Source organism: Callospermophilus lateralis, chromosome 3 (assembly GCF_048772815.1).
Source record: "Callospermophilus lateralis isolate mCalLat2 chromosome 3, mCalLat2.hap1, whole genome shotgun sequence".
In the NCBI taxonomy this organism is placed as follows: Eukaryota; Metazoa; Chordata; class Mammalia; order Rodentia; family Sciuridae; genus Callospermophilus; species Callospermophilus lateralis.
In genome coordinates, this window is record NC_135307.1 from 197,623,444 (window position 1) to 197,642,489 (window position 19,046).

Sequence of the window (19,046 nt, forward strand, 5' to 3'; positions counted from 1 at the left end):
AGCAGTCCTCAGGCTGTGCCTGCCCTGGTGACTCCATGGTGTGTCGGACAGCAGTCCTCAGGCTGCGCCTGCCCTGGTGACTCCATGGTGTGTCGGACAGCCGTCCTCAGGCTGTGTCTGCCCTAGTGACTCCATGGTGTGTAGGACAGCAGTCCTCAGGCTGCGCCTGCCCTGGTGACTCCATGGTGTGCAGGACAGCAGTCCTCAGGCTGTGCCTGCCCTGAGTGACTCCATGGTAAACAGAACAGTAGTCCTCAGGCTGTGCCTGCCCTGAGTGACTCCATGGTGTGTCGGACAGCAATCCACAGGCTGCGCCTGCCCTGGTGACTCCATGGTGTGTGGAACAGCAGTCCTCAGGCTGCGCCTGCCCTAGTGACTCCATGGTGTGTGGAACAGCAGTCCTCAGGCTGCGCCTGCCCTGGTGACTCCATGGTGTGTAGGACAGCAGTCCTCAGGCTGTGCCTGCCCTAGTGACTCCATGGTGTGTAGGACAGCAATCCTCAGGCTGCGCCTGCCCTGGTGACTCCATGGTGTGTGGAACAGCAGTCCTCAGGCTGCGCCTGCCCTGGTGACTCCATGGTGTGTAGGACAGCAGTCCTCAGGCTGTGCCTGCCCTGAGTGACTCCATGGTGTGTAGAACAGCAGTCCTCAGGCTGCGCCTGCCCTAGGTGTCTCCATGGTGTGCAGAACAGCAGTCCTCAGGCTGTGCCTGCCCTGAGTGACTCCATGGTGTGTGGCACAGCAGTCCTCAGGCTGCGCCTGCCCTGGTGACTCCATGGTGTGTAGAACAGCAGTCCTCAGGCTGTGCCTGCCCTGGTGACTCCATGGTGTGTCGGACAGCAATCCACAGGCTGCGCCTGCCCTGGTGACTCCATGGTGTGTAGAACAGCAGTCCTCAGGCTGCGCCTGCCCTAGGTGTCTCCATGGTGTGCAGAACAGCAGTCCTCAGGCTGTGCCTGCCCTGAGTGACTCCATGGTGTGTGGCACAGCAGTCCTCAGGCTGCGCCTGCCCTGGTGACTCCATGGTGTGTGGAACAGCAGTCCTCAGCCTGTGCCTGCCCTGAGTGACTCCATGGTGTGTCGGACAGCAATCCACAGGCTGCGCCTGCCCTGGTGACTCCATGGTGTGTGGAACAGCAGTCCTCAGGCTGCGCCTGCCCTAGTGACTCCATGGTGTGTGGAACAGCAGTCCTCAGGCTGCGCCTGCCCTGGTGACTCCATGGTGTGTAGGACAGCAGTCCTCAGGCTGTGCCTGCCCTAGTGACTCCATGGTGTGTAGGACAGCAATCCTCAGGCTGCGCCTGCCCTGGTGACTCCATGGTGTGTGGAACAGCAGTCCTCAGGCTGCGCCTGCCCTGGTGACTCCATGGTGTGTAGGACAGCAGTCCTCAGGCTGTGCCTGCCCTGAGTGACTCCATGGTGTGTAGAACAGCAGTCCTCAGGCTGCGCCTGCCCTAGGTGTCTCCATGGTGTGCAGAACAGCAGTCCTCAGGCTGTGCCTGCCCTGAGTGACTCCATGGTGTGTGGCACAGCAGTCCTCAGGCTGCGCCTGCCCTGGTGACTCCATGGTGTGTAGAACAGCAGTCCTCAGGCTGTGCCTGCCCTGGTGACTCCATGGTGTGTCGGACAGCCGTCCTCAGGCTGTGTCTGCCCTAGTGACTCCATGGTGTGTGGCACAGCAGTCCTCAGGCTGTGTCTGCCCTAGTGACTCCATGGTGTGTGGAACAGCAGTCCTCAGGCTGTGCCTGCCCTGAGTGACTCCATGGTGTGTCGGACAGCAATCCACAGGCTGCGCCTGCCCTGGTGACTCCATGGTGTGTCGGACAGCAATCCTCAGGCTGCGCCTGCCCTGAGTGACTCCATGGTGTGCAGGACAGCAGTCCTCAGGCTGCGCCTGCCCTGGTGACTCCATGGTGTGTAGGACAGCAGTCCTCAGGCTGTGCCTGTCCTAGTGACTCCATGGTGTGTAGGACAGCAGTCCTCAGGCTGTGCCTGCCCTGGTGACTCCATGGTGTGTCGGACAGCAATCCTCGGGCTGCGCCTGCCCTGGTGACTTTATGTTGTGTAGAACAGCAGTCCTCAGGCTGCGCCTGCCCTAGTGACTCCATGGTGTGTAGGACAGCAGTCCTCAGGCTGCGCCTGCCCTGGTGACTCCATGGTGTGTAGGACAGCAGTCATCAGGCTGTGCCTGCCCTAGGTGTCTCCATGGTGTGCAGAACAGCAGTCCTCAGGCTGTGTCTGCCCTAGTGACTCCATGGTGTGTGGCACAGCAGTCCTCAGGCTGTGTCTGCCCTAGTGACTCCATGGTGTGTAGGACAGCAGTCCTCAGGCTGTGCCTGCCCTGAGTGACTCCATGGTGTGTGGAACAGCAGTCCTCAGGCTGTGCCTGCCCTGAGTGACTCCATGGTGTGTAGGACAGCAGTCCTCAGGCTGCGCCTGCCCTGGTGACTCCATGGTGTGTAGGACAGCAGTCCTCAGGCTGTGCCTGTCCTAGTGACTCCATGGTGTGTAGGACAGCAGTCCTCAGGCTGTGCCTGCCCTGGTGACTCCATGGTGTGTCGGACAGCAATCCTCAGGCTGCGCCTGCCCTGGTGACTTTATGTTGTGTAGAACAGCAGTCCTCAGGCTGCGCCTGCCCTAGTGACTCCATGGTGTGTAGGACAGCAGTCCTCAGGCTGCGCCTGCCCTGGTGACTCCATGGTGTGTAGAACAGCAGTCCTCAGGCTATGCCTGCCCTGGTGACTCCATGGTGTGTAGAACAGCAGTCCTCAGGCTGTGTCTGCCCTGGTGACTCCATGGTGTGTCGGACAGCAATCCTCAGGCTGCGCCTGCCCTGGTGACTTTATGTTGTGTAGAACAGCAGTCCTCAGGCTGCGCCTGCCCTAGTGACTCCATGGTGTGTAGGACAGCAGTCCTCAGGCTGCGCCTGCCCTGGTGACTCCATGGTGTGTAGAACAGCAGTCCTCAGGCTATGCCTGCCCTGGTGACTCCATGGTGTGTAGAACAGCAGTCCTCAGGCTGTGCCTGCCCTGGTGCCTCCATGGTGTGTAGAACAGCAGTCCTCAGGCTGTGCCTGCCCTGGTGACTCCATGGTGTGTAGGACAGCAGTCCTCAGGCTGTGCCTGCCCTGAGTGACTCCATGGTGTGTAGGACAGCTGTCCTCAGGCTGTGCCTTCCCTGGTGACTCCATGGTGTGTCGGACAGCCGTCCTCAGGCTGTGTCTGCCCTAGTGACTCCATGGTGTGTGGCACAGCAGTCCTCATGCTGTGTCTGCCCTAGTGACTCCATGGTGTGTGGAACAGCAGTCCTCAGGCTGTGCCTGCCCTGAGTGACTCCATGGTGTGTAGGACAGCAGTCCTCAGGCTGTGCCTGCCCTGGTGACTCCATGGTGTGTAGAACAGCAGTCCTCAGGCTGCGCCTGCCCTGGTGACTCCATGGTGTGTAGGACAGCAGTCCTCAGGCTGTGTCTGCCCTAGTGACTCCATGGTGTGTCGGACAGCAATCCACAGGCTGCGCCTGCCCTGGTGACTCCATGGTGTGTCGGACAGCAATCCTCAGGCTGCGCCTGCCCTGAGTGACTCCATGGTGTGTAGGACAGCAGTCCTCAGGCTGCGCCTGCCCTGGTGACTCCATGGTGTGTAGGACAGCAGTCCTCAGGCTGTGCCTGTCCTAGTGACTCCATGGTGTGTAGGACAGCAGTCCTCAGGCTGTGCCTGCCCTGGTGACTCCATGGTGTGTCGGACAGCAATCCTCAGGCTGCGCCTGCCCTAGTGACTCCATGGTGTGCAGGACAGCAGTCCTCAGGCTGCGCCTGCCCTGGTGACTCCATGGTGTGCAGGACAGCAGTCCTCAGGCTGCGCCTGCCCTGGTGACTCCATGGTGTGTGGAACAGCAGTCCTCAGGCTGCGCCTGCCCTGGTGACTCCATGGTGTGCAGGACAGCAGTCCTCAGGCTGCGCCTGCCCTAGTGACTCCATGGTGTGCAGGACAGCAGTCCTCAGGCTGCGCCTGCCCTGGTGACTCCATGGTGTGCAGGACAGCAGTCCTCAGGCTGCGCCTGCCCTGGTGACTCCATGGTGTGTGGAACAGCAGTCCTCAGGCTGCGCCTGCCCTGGTGACTCCATGGTGTGCAGGACAGCAGTCCTCAGGCTGCGCCTGCCCTGGTGACTCCATGGTGTGTGGAACAGCAGTCCTCAGGCTGTGCCTGCCCTGGTGACTCCATGGTGTGTAGGACAGCAGTCCTCAGGCTGTGCCTGCCCTAGTGACTCCATGGTGTGTAGAACAGCAGTCCTCAGGCTGTGCCTGCCCTGGTGACTCCATGGTGTGTGGAACAGCAGTCCTCAGGCTGTGCCTGCCCTGAGTGACTCCATGGTGTGTCGGACAGCAATCCACAGGCTGCGCCTGCCCTGGTGACTCCATGGTGTGTCGGACAGCAATCCTCAGGCTGCGCCTGCCCTGAGTGACTCCATGGTGTGTAGGACAGCAGTCCTCAGGCTGCGCCTGCCCTGGTGACTCCATGGTGTGTAGGACAGCAGTCCTCAGGCTGTGCCTGTCCTAGTGACTCCATGGTGTGTAGGACAGCAGTCCTCAGGCTGTGCCTGCCCTGGTGACTCCATGGTGTGTCGGACAGCAATCCTCAGGCTGCGCCTGCCCTAGTGACTCCATGGTGTGCAGGACAGCAGTCCTCAGGCTGCGCCTGCCCTGGTGACTCCATGGTGTGCAGGACAGCAGTCCTCAGGCTGCGCCTGCCCTGGTGACTCCATGGTGTGTGGAACAGCAGTACTCAGGCTGCGCCTGCCCTGGTGACTCCATGGTGTGCAGGACAGCAGTCCTCAGGCTGCGCCTGCCCTAGTGACTCCATGGTGTGCAGGACAGCAGTCCTCAGGCTGCGCCTGCCCTGGTGACTCCATGGTGTGCAGGACAGCAGTCCTCAGGCTGCGCCTGCCCTGGTGACTCCATGGTGTGTGGAACAGCAGTCCTCAGGCTGCGCCTGCCCTGGTGACTCCATGGTGTGCAGGACAGCAGTCCTCAGGCTGCGCCTGCCCTGGTGACTCCATGGTGTGTGGAACAGCAGTCCTCAGGCTGTGCCTGCCCTGGTGACTCCATGGTGTGTAGGACAGCAGTCCTCAGGCTGTGCCTGCCCTAGTGACTCCATGGTGTGTAGAACAGCAGTCCTCAGGCTGTGCCTGCCCTGGTGACTCCATGGTGTGTAGAACAGCAGTCCTCAGGCTGTGCCTGCCCTGGTGACTTTATGTTGTGTAGAACAGCAGTCCTCAGGCTGCGCCTGCCCTAGTGACTCCATGGTGTGTAGGACAACAGTCCTCAGGCTGCGCCTGCCCTGGTGACTCCATGGTGTGTAGGACAGCAGTCATCAGGCTGTGCCTGTCCTGGTGACTCCATGGTGTGTAGGACAGCAGTCCTCAGGCTGTGCCTGTCCTGGTGACTCCATGGTGTGTAGGACAGCAGTCCTCAGGCTGTGCCTGCCCTAGTGACTCCATGGTGTGTAGGACAGCAGTCCTCAGGCTGTGCCTGCCCTGAGTGACTCCATGGTGTGTGGAACAGCAGTCCTCAGGCTGTGCCTGCCCTAGTGACTCCATGGTGTGTAGGACAGCAGTCCTCAGGCTGTGCCTGCCCTAGTGACTCCATGGTGTGTAGGACAGCAGTCCTCAGGCTGTGCCTGCCCTGGTGACTCCATGGTGTGTCGGACAGCCGTCCTCAGGCTGTGTCTGCCCTAGTGACTCCATGGTGTGTAGGACAGCAGTCCTCAGGCTGTGTCTGCCCTAGTGACTCCATGGTGTGTGGAACAGCAGTCCTCAGGCTGTGCCTGCCCTGAGTGACTCCATGGTGTGTCGGACAGCAATCCACAGGCTGCGCCTGCCCTGGTGACTCCATGGTGTGTCGGACAGCAATCCTCAGGCTGCGCCTGCCCTGGTGACTCCATGGTGTGTAGGACAGCAATTCACAGGCTGCGCCTGCCCTGGTGACTCCATGGTGTGTCGGACAGCAGTCCTCAGGCTGCGCCTGCCCTGGTGACTCCATGGTGTGTAGGACAGCCGTCCTCAGGCTGCGCCTACCCTAGTGACTCCATGGTGTGTGGAACAGCAGTCCTCAGGCTGTGCCTGCCCTAGTGACTCCATGGTGTGTAGGACAGCAGTCCTCAGGCTGTGCCTGCCCTGGTGACTCCATGGTGTGTAGGACAGCAGTCCTCAGGCTGTGCCTTCCCTAGGTGTCTCCATGGTGTGTAGGACAGCAGTCCTCAGGCTGTGCCTGCCCTAGTGACTCCATGGTGTGTGGAACAGCAGTCCTCAGGCTGCGCCTGCCCTGAGAGACTCCATGGTATACAGAACAGTAGTCCTCAGGCTGTGCCTGCCCTGAGTGACTCCATGGTGTGTCGGACAGCAATCCACAGGCTGCGCCTGCCCTGGTGACTCCATGGTGTGTGGAACAGCAGTCCTCAGGCTGTGCCTGCCCTAGTGACTCCATGGTGTGTGGAACAGCAGTCCTCAGGCTGCGCCTGCCCTGGTGACTCCATGGTGTGTAGGACAGCAGTCCTCAGGCTGTGCCTGCCCTAGTGACTCCATGGTGTGTAGGACAGCAGTCCTCAGGCTGCGCCTACCCTGAGTGACTCCATGGTGTGTAGGACAGCAGTCCTCAGGCTGCGCCTGCCCTGGTGACTCCATGGTGTGTAGAACAGCAGTCCTCAGGCTGCGCCTGCCCTGGTGACTCCATGGTGTGTAGGACAGCAGTCCTCAGGCTGCGCCTGCCCTGGTGACTCCATGGTGTGTAGGACAGCAGTCCTCAGGCTGCGCCTGCCCTGGTGACTCCATGGTGTGTAGGACAGCAGTCCTCAGGCTGCGCCTGCCCTGGTGACTCCATGGTGTGTAGGACAGCAGTCCTCAGGCTGCGCCTGCCCTGGTGACTCCATGGTGTGTAGGACAGCAGTCCTCAGGCTGCGCCTGCCCTGGTGACTCCATGGTGTGTAGGACAGCAATCCACAGGCTGCGCCTGCCCTGGTGACTCCATGGTGTGTCAGACAGCAGTCCTCAGGCTGCGCCTGCCCTGGTGACTCCATGGTGTGTAGGACAGCAGTCCTCAGGCTGCGCCTGCCCTGGTGACTCCATGGTGTGTAGGACAGCAGTCCTCAGGCTGTGCCTGCCCTGGTGACTCCATGGTGTGTAGGACAGCCGTCCTCAGGCTGTGCCTGCCCTAGTGGCTCCATGGTGTGTGGAACAGCAGTCCTCAGGCTGTGCCTGCCCTGAGTGACTCCATGGTAAACAGAACAGTAGTCCTCAGGCTGTGCCTGCCCTGAGTGACTCCATGGTGTGTCGGACAGCAATCCACAGGCTGCGCCTGCCCTGGTGACTCCATGGTGTGTGGAACAGCAGTCCTCAGGCTGTGCCTGCCCTGAGTGACTCCATGGTGTGTAGGACAGCAGTCCTCAGGCTGTGCCTGCCCTAGTGACTCCATGGTGTGTAGGACAGCAGTCCTCAGGCTGCGCCTGCCCTGGTGACTCCATGGTGTGTAGGACAGCAGTCATCAGGCTGTGCCTGCCCTAGGTGTCTCCATGGTGTGCAGAACAGCAGTCCTCAGGCTGTGTCTGCCCTAGTGACTCCATGGTGTGTGGCACAGCAGTCCTCAGGCTGTGTCTGCCCTAGTGACTCCATGGTGTGTAGGACAGCAGTCCTCAGGCTGTGCCTGCCCTGAGTGACTCCATGGTGTGTGGAACAGCAGTCCTCAGGCTGCGCCTGCCCTGAGTGACTTTATGGTGTGTAGGACAGCAGTCCTCAGGCTGCGCCTGCCCTGGTGACTCCATGGTGTGTAGGACAGCAGTCCTCAGGCTGCGCCTGCCCTGGTGACTCCATGGTGTGTAGGACAGCAATCCTCAGGCTGCGCCTGCCCTGAGTGACTCCATGGTGTGTAGGACAGCAGTCCTCAGGCTGCGCCTGTCCTAGTGACTCCATGGTGTGTAGGACAGCAGTCCTCAGGCTGTGCCTGCCCAGGTGACTCCATGGTGTGTAGGACAGCAGTCCTCAGGCTGTGCCTGCCCTGGTGACTCCATGGTGTGTAGGACAGCAGTCCTCAGGCTGTGCCTACCCTAGTGACTCCATGGTGTGTAGGACAGCAGTCCTCAGGCTGCGCCTGCCCTGGTGACTCCATGGTGTGTAGGACAGCAGTCCTCAGGCTGCGCCTGCCCTGAGTGACTCCATGGTGTGTAGGACAGCAGTCCTCAGGGTGCGCCTGCCCTTGTGACTCCATGGTGTGTAGGACAGCAGTCCTCAGTGTGCGCCTGCCCTGGTGACTCCATGGTGTGTGGAACAGCAGTCCTCAGGCTGCGCCTGCCCTGGTGACTCCATGGTGTGTAGAACAGTAGTCCTCAGGCTGTGCCTCCCCTAGGTGTCTCCATGGTGTGTAGAACAGCAGTCCTCAGGCTGCGCCTGCCCTGGTGACCCCATGGTGTGTAGGACAGCAGTCCTCAGGCTGTGCCTGCCCTAGTGACTCCATGGTGTGTAGAACAGTAGTCCTCAGGCTGCGCCTGCCCTAGTGACTCCATGGTGTGTAGAACAGCAGTCCTCAGGCTGCGCCTGCCCTAGTGGCTCCATGGTGTGTAGGACAGCAGTCCTCAGGCTGCGCCTGCCCTAGTGACTCCATGGTGTGTAGGACAGCAGTCCTCAGGCTGTGCCTGCCCTAAATGACTCCATGGTGTGTAGGACAGCAGTCCTCAGGCTGTGCCTGCCTTGGTGACTCCATGGTGTGTAGAACAGTAGTCCTCAGCCTGCGCCAACCCTGAGTGACTCCTTGGTGTGTGGAACAGCAGTCCTCAGGCTGCGCCTGCCCTGGTGACTCCACGGTGTGTGGAACAGCAGTCCTCAGGCTGCGCCTGCCCTGGTGACTCCATGGTGTGTAGGACAGCAGTCCTCAGGCTGTGCCTCCCCTAGTTGTCTCCATGGTGGGTAGGACAGCAGTCCTCAGGCTGTGCCTGTCCTGAGTGACTCCATGGTGTGTGGCACAGTAGCTCTCAGGTTGTGCCTGCCCTGAGTGACTCCAGTGTATTCAACAGTGATTCTAGGCTAGGTCTAACCCTTTCTTTCTAATTTGTCAAGCACTAATTTGCCATAAGATACCCCATTTTGATTTGAGCACGGAGGTGGAATAAATCCACACCTTGATTGTATATGTGTACTATCACCATCTGCCGGCGCAGCCACAAGGCACAAAAGATAAATTAGTGGGACAGTAGGAATGACCACCTGTGAACTTGCCAGATTAATCAAAGTGAACAGATGCATGGACACATCAAACTGATGTTGGACAACCCAGGCCCACCAGCCTATAGCACACGAGACCGCCAATTGATATAGACCCCCAGGAATACCCTCATTCAGGGCCCTTAAAGAGGAGCATTGCCGTGACTGAACACAGCGCTACCCTAATTCTGTCACCTGGTTACTCATCCCTAGTCTTGCCCAGGAAAATTGCCACAGCAACAACCCTCTGAATTTCTGTCCTCAGGCTTCAGCAGAATGTGGTTTCTCCTGCCTGTGACAACCATGCAGGTCTGACTCTAAGCTGGCCTCTCAGGCAGACAGTCTGGAAAGCTGACTCATGTCTGAACCTTGGCCTAGCATAAGTTCCCGTGCTTTGCCACTTGTGTGCCCTGAACAAGTTCTTGTGCTGGTAATTTATCTGCCTTTGCTCTTAGTTCAGCCTCCTGACCCCTGTGGCTGCCTTAAAACCCTTTCTTCATCTTTCTATAATTGTGTGTGTGTGTGTGATTGTTACATGTTACAGGCATTAGAAAGTAAGTCAGGTGCAGTGGCCATGCCTGTAATTGTGTGCCTCAGGAGGCTGAGGCAGGAGGATCCCAAGTTCAAGGCCAGCCTCAGAAACTTAGTGAGGTCCTAAGTAACTTAGGAAAATCCTGTATAAAAAATAAAATAAAAAGGGCTGGGCATGTGTCTCAGTGGTTAGGTACCCTTTGGTTCAATATCTGATACCAAAAAAGAGAAAAAAAACAAGGAAGAAATCATGAGTGTTACAGATGTTGGAAGGTGAGATTAGAATACAAGAACTTGTGTTTGCCCAGATTGACAACCAGGTGACCTGTGGGTGTAATGCCGGATTTGGGGGACCCCAAAAGACCACCAGGAGCTGAATCCGAAGCAAGCACACAAGAGTGTTTATTGCAAGCTCGAGCCTGGACTCACAACTGTTTTCGACGCAGCAGTTCGGAGGAGTGAGTCCCGGTCCTTTGTTCAGTGAGATTTTATAGGTTTTGGGGGGTACTCTAAGCATCACACAGCAAATCATTCCATACCGCGGGGAAAATCAAACCACAGCTCTTAGCATTGATTAGTACATTCATTGGCGGGAACAAGTTGGGTCGGGGTGATTGGTCAGTACAGGAGGTAGAGTCATTTGAAGTGATTGCTTTAACCTGTGAGGGGTGTATGTGCTACACTACATGGTTTCCTAATGTGTTATCAATCACTGAGACTACTGCGGGGGTCACTTGGCATCCCAGGTATTTTCCCTGTCTCATGCTGGTTGGTGGTTGCTAGGGGGTTGCTATGGGTCCTCACAGTCAGGCATTAGGCCTCACACATTCTTTGGTGTTTCCAGGAACTAGCTTAAATGAGCCAGGGACACCTGGCACCTCAGATCTCTCCTGTTATTTACAGACAAACAACTCAGCAGGGTAGGACAAGGGTCACCCTCCTCCCTTTGGACAGGCCTTGAGGTAGAGGCTGGTTCAATTTTTTTTTTTTTTAATGGAGTCACATCAGTTTTCTCATGAGTATTCAGGGAACTGCCCCCATCAAAGTGGTGTAGCCTGTGGATTTATGGTTACTCGGTAAGCTCTGATGTGGTGGAAAGACACAGAGGTTTGGGGTCTACGTTAGCAGCAGAGCTCAAACCCAACTCCCTCACTGTTGGGTCTGGGGACAGAGCACAGAGCCCTGACTGAGCCAGGATGGAAACCTTGTTCCACAGCAAAGTTCCTGTGTCCTCACCTGGGCCCAGGATCTGCTTCCAAAGGCTGCACTTGGCACCCAGGTCCCGGACCTGACAGCAGTACCCACTGCCCGATGTCCCCCGTCCCCAGCCCCCAATCTTGGGGGACAGTGCCAGCCTTCTGGAGGAAGCCAGAGAAGGGGTTCCCTGTGCTGTCCCCTCCCCCTTGTTACCAGAGAGCCACTACCCCTGTGAATGGAGTGGGATCTGTGGCACTCTGCCGCCCTGTCATATCCCCTGCCAAGGCCCCGTGACATACCCAGCTGCAAAGAGCATGTGACTAGGCTGCCGCCCTGGCCCCTCTAGAAAGCAGCAGCTCCGGGGAACTGGTGGCAGGACTGTATTTGTCCCCTCTGCCATCAGTGTGGGGTAGGGAGGGCCCAGGGTTAGGAGGCAAGGTGGTTACTGGATACATTTCAGGAGTGGCTGCGTGCTGCAGACCTGGGCAAACCTGGAATTCTCTCCATGGGGGCCCAAGGGCAGGGCCAAGTGCCCTTGCTGTGGCTCAGAGCCAGGACCCTGGGCAGCTGGCTGCGGCCCCAGGTGGGAGCGTCACAGACTCCACTGTCTCTGTGGTAGTGTCCCGGGCCAGGACCATGTGGATGGGCAGATCCTGAGCCAGTTGCGCACTCTGACAGAGGAGGAAGAGGCAGAGGAGGTTGGGGCCAGCTTGCCCACAGGGCCTGTCTTCCCTGGGATGGGCTCTGAGGAACTGCGGCTGGCCTCTTTCTATGACTGGCCACCTACTGCTGGGGTTCAGCCTGAGGCACTGGCTGCTGCTGGCTTCTTCCACACAGGTGAGTCCTGGGGGTCTTCCTGCTGCGGGTCTCTGCCAGCCCCAGGGCTCTGCCCACCCCCACAGGGAGTGCTGGCCCACCAAGGGGGTGACTGCACCCCTTCCATGGCTCTCTCCTCACACCTGCCCCTCCCTGGAGTCAGTAAGAACCTAAGATACTGGGGGAGGGCTTGCTCTGCCCTGCAGCATCAAAGACCGTGAGGCCGCCTGGCTGTGGCCATACCTGGCCAGGTAGGCCTACAGGCACCTATGCTCCTCAGAGGTTCCCACTGCTCCAGAGCTCCAGCACCCTTGGCAATAAGAGTGACCCGTACCCTTTATTCCAGGGCAATAGAGGCTTAGAGGACAAAATCGGGAAGTGGCCCATGCAGGTAGTGGTCATCCTGGCTGCCTCTCATCTTGTGGGAAATTTCCACAGGCTGGCACCAGGGCCCAACTCCACAAAAGTTTCCCAAAGTGCCAGTTTTCCTCTAGGCATGGGCCACCTCTGTGGCTCCAGCTGCACCTCACCTGAAACTGCTCAGGTTCAGCCTCAGGTCTGCCCCTGCCCAGATGAGGACAGCCAGCAGGCTCCACGGGGGCTTGGTTAGTGGGGGCCCAGCCAGGATCATTGTCACAGGTGGGGTTGCAGGACCTGGGTCCTTCCTTACCTGGGTGCTGTCCAGTAAGAGGCCAAACTGACTTAAGGGAGTTGGACCCTGGGCGGGGAGGATCAGTGTTGGGCCAATCACCTGAGAAGGGGCCTCCTGAAGTCAGCAGGTAGAGGTGGGGGAGGCCCTGGGGCGACGTTTGTTGGATATACCTGCAGAAGCCCCATGTGGTCTCTGCAGCGGGTGCCACAAGGCTCATCTGCTCATAGTGAGGGGAGTGGCCAGCAGGGGTAGGCGAGATACACATGGGCCCCTAAAACCAAGACTGGCACCAGACTGGCATTTAAGGGGCTGGCCCCCTTCCTCCTGCCACTGGGAATCTTTCCTGGCTGCTGGGGTTCCCTGACTCTCCTGGGCCACAGCTATTGTGGGCCGTCCCCCTGCCAGTCCCTCTCTGAACAATGTGGATGCCAGCTCAACTCTTTCCTGAATGTTCTGGCCTCCTGATAGTCGCCCCAGGCATTGTCCTCTAGAGGTACCCATGAAATAACAGTAGATTCCTGCGGCACCCTGCCCCTTCTTGTTAACTTCCTGGCAGGAAAGACTCCTGGGGGCCCCAAGCCCCACCTAAGTTTCACAGCCCCGAGAGGACCCCCAGGGTTACCAGGTGGGAGGGATCCTGGCCAAGTGCCAGGGCTGGGGCCAGCATTTCTCCAACACCCAGGCCAGCAGGACAAAGTAAGGTGCTTCTTCTGCTACGGGGGTCTGCAGAGCTGGGAGTGTGGGGACGACCCCTGGACCGAGCACGCCAAGTGGTTCCCCAGGTAACACCCTATGGGGAGTCCAGGTCTGATGACAGGGTCAGGGTGGGAAGGACCTCAACGAACTCTGTCCAGCCAAGACAAGGACTGGCCCCAGCTCCTCATCTCCTCCAGTCCCAGGGCATGGGTACCCTGGAAGGGTGGCCGACATCCGATTTTTCACAGTAGGGCCTCTCTGGAAGGGCTACTGGGGCAGAAATTCTCCCACTTGTGCTCCTCCGAGCCTGTCTCCCAGGCTGACGTCCCAGCAAGTGCCTGACTGGCAAGAATGCCAACTGCCTGCTACGGAGCACGGTGGGATTGTCAGGAACAGAAAGCACAACCCTGGCCCCAAGAGGCTCCTCGGGTTAGGCTTGACAGTGGCACTCCAACACTCTGTCCCTGACCTGGCTCAAACTTACTTCAGGTGCCAATTCCTGCTCCGGTCAAAAGGAAGGGGCTTTGTCCGCAGTGTCCAGGAGGCCTACTCCCCGCTGCTCGGCTCCTGGGTAAATTCAGTCTCTTCCTGGGGCTGGGTGGGTGGGGATCCCCTGCCCTGCTCCCTCAGGGCACGGGTGTTCTCCTACAGGACCAGTGGGAGGAACCAGAAGACGCCGCCCCCTCAGGTGAGAGCTGACCTGTGGCCCAAGCTGCTCCCAGCACCCACAGCCTGTGGTGTGGCAAGGCTAAAGGTGTCCCTACCCTGCCGGACAGGTGTGTCCAGGGCTCTAGGTGAGGCCATGGCTTCCCCTTGCCACCATGGAGCAGAAGTCATTGGCCAAGCCCAGGTGCCCATGGGGCAGGGGTATGAGGGTCTCCAGACCCTGTCCCTTCTACTGGCCAACTCTGATCACAGGCAAGTAGCTTTGTCTGAGCCTCAGCGCTCTGAGCTGTGACATGAGGACAGCCTTAGCCTCTTTGGGTCCATGGGATGCTCTGGTGCACTGCATGGTGCACTGCATGATGCACCAGAGTGCTCTGTCCATGGCGATCGTGGTGATGAGTTCACGGTCCTCCACTCTGACAGGAGTACCCTGGGAACTCCCCAGCCTAAGAGTGACCCTTCACTGCACCTCATCCAAACCCAGACCCCACCTAGGCTTTGGTCAAGCGTAGTAGGAGACCACTGGCCTTTCTCCAGGACCTTGAGGCCCTAGCCCCACCTGCTCTCTGCCTTGCAGGTGCCAGGGGTGGCCAGGAGTGGTCAGAGAGGAGCCAGTGCCCAGATGTGTCTACCAGCATGTCCTCATCACATCTAGTGGCCAACCTGCTCCAGGAAGAAAATGGGGACCAAGTGGCAAGGTCCAGAGGTACCTCCAGCCCTCTGGACACTATCTTCCCCTCCTGTCCCTGTCCTTGCTTATCCCTCTGGACACTGCCTGCCTCCACCTCACTAAGGGGCTGGACAGGCAAAGCGCCCAAATTCTTGGTGGCCCCTTCAGAAAGTCTCTGGCCTCAGGCTCATCACTCTTGAGAGTAGCAAGGTCCCCCCAGAGTCAGGCTTTCTGCTCTCCTGATCAGAACTGGACCTCTTTGGCTACTGGACCCCTTGGGGGCTAGGCCTCAAGCCCATTCCGAACTGCCCACAGCTCCTGTCCATGAGGGCCCTGAGCTGCTCATGCCCAGAAGAGAGGCCCAGCCTGAAGGTGCCAGGGAGCCAGGTGCAACCCGGGTCCTCTGGGGTGGGGGCTGGGCGGGGGGCGGGGCAGAGGGTTCCTGTGGGGCTGGTCTATCCCAGGCCTCCTGGTCTCAGGCCCAGACAGCCAGACTGCAGTCAGCCATAGAGGGTGGGGCTCCTGTCACAGGTCTGTCCCCCCAGGGAGTCAGTCCTGAAGGTGCTGGGGGTGGGTTCTGAGCCTCCAGGAGCCAGCGACATGCAGGAGCAGCTGCAGCGGCTGTGGGAGGAGAGGAGGTGCAAGGTATGCCTGGACAGAGCCGTGTCCGTGGTCTTCGTGCCCTGTGGCCACCTCGTCTGTGCAGAGTGCGCCCCCAGCCTGCAGCTGTGTCCCATCTGCAGGGCAGCCATCCGCAGCTGTGTGCGCACCTTCCTGTCCTGAGCAGGTGAGTCCAAGCGGCCCAGTTCCCTCCTGCCCTCCTGCAGCCAAGCAGCAGCAGCCCGAGGACAGCCTCATGCAGCTTTTCTCGCCCTCTCCCTCCCTTGACACCAACCTTATTTGGGCTCCTCAACTCTTGTTCTGAATCCTTCCTAACAAAGCAGTAGGACTGGGGCAGGGGTGATGGCACCCAGGGCTCACCAGACAGATGAAGGGGGGCAGCTTTGGAGGCGTGTCGGGGAAGCAGGGAGGGCTGGACAGGCCTGCCGAGCTCAAGGCCCTGACCAGCCGGGCCGAGTAGAAACACGGGGGATGTACACGAGCCTCACTTAAGTGGGGCATATGGGGGCTTCTGTTCCTTGCTGCATGTGCTGAGGGACCCTCAGGCCCCAACTTTCTGGTGGAACAAAGTGGCAAGTCAGGGCACTGCCGGGTTCTGAGGCCCCTGGCTCTGGGGACAAGCCCGACAGGACTTGGATTCATCCAAGCCTCTGTCTTTCCCTCCAGATGCTGTGGTGGGCCAGATGGGCTGCCCAGTGAGCACCCACCCACCTCACCTGTCACAGGCCATGCAACAGGTCTGCTGAGGATGCTGTGACTACCACTGACCAGCCAGGATGGAGGAGCCTGCATGGGCTCAGTGGCTTCACTGTCACTGTGAGGGTATTTCTGCGGATAAATAAAGCAAGGATTTCCCCTGCATGGTGTTCAGCCCAGAATTGCTCCTGGACCCTGGCCATTGCCTTCCCCCACACTCTGCCCCTCTCCAGGCCTCTGCCTCTTCTTGCCAGCAGGGCAGCACCTGCCCAGGGTTCAGCCCACCCAATCCACTTCCCAGCTGGTCCCCACCTGAGGGCACTGACTCCCTCACCTCCCCTGTCTGGTCCTTTCCACGGACTTTCAGAGAGGTCTGGCCTCTAGCACCTCACCACCCTGCTGCAGTTATCAGCCTGGTGTCTTAGGGAAGGTTGGGCCAGATGGCATGTCCATCCACTTTACCTACTGTGTGCACCTAAGGCATTCTCCAGGACTTCTTGTCCAGACCCCTCTTTGTGGTGCTACCCACTTGTCACAAGGAAGAGTGTCATCCTCTGCAGTGGCTCCAGGCTGAGACCCCTCCATCAGCCTCAAGCCTGGGGCAGGGCTTTGCCTGGGTGAGAGTATGTGGCCAGGGCAGTAAGCAGGGTATACTGGGGCCCTGGCAGCTCGAGGGGCTCAAGTGGCTCACAGGGACTTCCTGGTGAGGCTGCCCTCCTTGTGAGTCCCTGGCCTGGCAGCAGGGGTGCAGCCAGTGGTACAGCTGCACCAGGGCAGGGCACTTGAGGAAGGGGCTCCCGGGAAAGTAGTGCAGGTGGCTGCCAAAGAGCCTGGGAGGTGGCTTCTTGACTCTCTCCATTTTCTGTGGAGTCTTCTTATTGTATTTTTTAAAAGGGGAAATTATAAACTCTTGCAGTGAGGCCAGCCCCAGCCACACCCTGCTGCCTGGGATGGTGTTCAAGGTGAACCTAAGCAGGTGCTGCTGACCACAGAGTGCCTGGGGAGGGGGCCAGGGCCCAGTCCATCCTGATGTGCAAAGTGGAGCCCCCACCAGTGGCCAAGCCATGCATGCAGACAGTGACAGGCACTTCCCTCTTCCCTCGCCTCGCTAGCATGGCACGGACCAGTCTTGAAATCCCAGAGCTCTGTGGCCCTCGACGAGCCCAAACTCCCTGAAGAAAGCCGCAGCAGAGGGGCAGACAGCCCGAGGGAGGAGACCTCCTGAGGTTCAGGCAGGTCTACCAGAGTTCCGGAGACCCACCAGAGCCCGGGGGCAGAGCCACCAGGATGTCCTGGAAGCTCCTGTTTAGGATCACATCGTTAATCTCAGCAACCAGCAAAGAGAAAAGCAAGGCAGGGGCAGGCGAGGCTGAAGTTTCTTAAGGATTCAATTCATCAAACAAGCCAGAAAAATTCAGAGATGGAAAGCCAAGCTGGAGGCCACTGTGTGCCTTCTCCGAGGGAAGCAGCTCATTCCCTTTCTCTCCATGTCTTCTGATGGAGGCTCTAACATGATTCCCAAGCCACATGAAGCTAGTGTTCGGGAGTGTCTTGATCCATCTGTGCTGCTATGACAGAATGTCTGAGACTGGGTTATTTATAAAGAACAGAAAGCCATTTATGTTGTGGAGGCAGCAGAGCCACCCCTCTCCATCTCCCTGGGGGCACTAGTCTCAGGATCCCTTCCAGGGTCTTGCCCTGCAGGGCCTCTACTCCCACACAGATCTCGCTCAGCCCTGTCCCTCTTCTGCAATCCAGCCCCAGGCATCAATGGCCTGTTGTCCTCTCACATGTCCTTGGGTGCCTCAATTTGGGTGTGTTCAAAGCTGAACTCTGCCCCCAGCTTGTCCTCAGTCCTCCCAGCCTCCTGGGAGTCCATAGCCAGAATCTAACCCTTTCCCTCCCCAGCTCTGGGTCACGCTGTGGCTGCCTCACCTGTTGCCTGCCCCCATCCTTCCCAGGTGGCAGTACCAGGGGATGGGTGTTGGAACCCTAGGCACCTACAGAGCACAGCAGAGTTGGACAAAGCACTACCCACCAGTCACCAGCAGTTGCCCCATGCCAGCTACTGGCCTTGCTAGCCCTGGGGACACGGAGAGCCAACACTACCCTTGCCAGCCAGGGAAGGCCTGCCTGATCCCCAGGAACATAGGCAGCCACTCAGTGCATGTCTGTGAGTGCTTGCTTCCCCATGTCTTGCCCTGAGGCTCCCCACAACTCAGACTTCTTTTGGGATCCTTCTGGTCTGAGGAATGTCACTCCAAACAGGCTCCAATCCTGGAACTTAGAGCCTAGATGTCACCTTCCATTCCATTGTTTAGAAGTGAACACGTGGCCCTAGCTGGTCCACTCAGTGTGACACTGGGGCCTAGAGTGGATGCTTGTACTCGGCCACTTTCTGCTGAATGTGAATGACAGCGCTTGCAGCCTCAGGAGCTGCTGGAAGCATTTTAGGACCTTAGAGTGAAGATGAGACTACAGACCACAGACACAGAGAGAAGCTTTGTTCTCAGAAATATTGTTGAGCTACTGGATCAAGTCTCACCTGAAATCCAACTTTCCTCTCAACTTTTCATCACCTAAGTCATAAATTCCCTTGGTTGTTTAAGCAGTTTGGGGTTGGGTTTCTGTCCTAACAACTGGACTCAAGAAAAATTCCCATCTCAGATAGGCATGGAGGGGCTAAGGCAGGGGAGTTCACGAGTCCTTGCTGACATGGCTGGGACCTGAGCCACCAGGCCTGCCATCTGAGGAGCAGGCCTAGCCTCAACACATTCTTAGCCACTGTGACCAAGTGTAATTCCGCACAGCTGCAGGCTCCCTGGGGGCTTGGATGGAAGGGTAGCGCAGGATTGTCCAGGGACAGCTGTGCTTGAATAGTGAAGCATGGCCTCCGGTCAGCAGGGCTGCACCCTCCCACGTCTTCCATTTCCTTCTGTCCTGGGCCCTGGTCCTCCCTGCACAACATGCAGGCAGTGGCAGGGGTCATATGGGCTGGAGTCAGCCAGGCCCCTCTCCACTCAGGTCAGGGGCTGGAATGCAGCAGCCTATGGAGGCGCTTCTCTCCACAGGCAGGTGAAACTGTTCAGGGAAGACCTGGTGGTGGAAGATGATCAACAAAGAAAAAAGCAGGCAGAGAAAAACAGGCTTCTACGGGGATGGGGTATAAAATGACCAACGCACCTTGAGGGAGTGAATATCCACCCCCGGTGGTGACTCATCCTGGCAGCATGCAGCAGAAGAGGCTGTAAGACACA

The 19,046-nt window shown here is 58.6% G+C and overlaps 1 protein-coding gene across 1 annotated transcript; it reads left to right on the forward strand.

Moving 5' to 3' along the window:
• Window positions 1–10,025: 10,025 nt before the first annotated feature.
• On the forward strand, window positions 10,026–15,817 carry Birc7 (baculoviral IAP repeat containing 7). Its single transcript, XM_077109099.1, has 8 exons — window positions 10,026–10,048; window positions 11,556–11,809; window positions 13,123–13,222; window positions 13,626–13,707; window positions 13,788–13,824; window positions 14,788–14,859; window positions 15,062–15,259; window positions 15,760–15,817. Exons 1-7 carry the CDS (start codon window positions 10,026–10,028, stop codon window positions 15,253–15,255), a joined length of 762 nt encoding a protein of 253 aa, XP_076965214.1. The 3' UTR covers window positions 15,256–15,259; window positions 15,760–15,817.
• The last annotated feature ends 3,229 nt before the right edge of the window (window positions 15,818–19,046 follow it).

What these genes read in the sequence shown, in the direction of transcription:
- Birc7 (XM_077109099.1), top strand. Translation starts at nt 10,026, where the DNA reads ATGAGTGTTACAGATGTTGGAAG. An exon ending in TGCTGGCTTCTTCCACACAG is followed by an intron (nt 11,810 to 13,122) that starts GTGAGTCCTGGG and finishes TCCAACACCCAG; the next exon opens with GCCAGCAGGACAAAGTAAGG. An exon ending in TGAAGGTGCCAGGGAGCCAG is followed by an intron (nt 14,860 to 15,061) that starts GTGCAACCCGGG and finishes CTGAGCCTCCAG; the next exon opens with GAGCCAGCGACATGCAGGAG.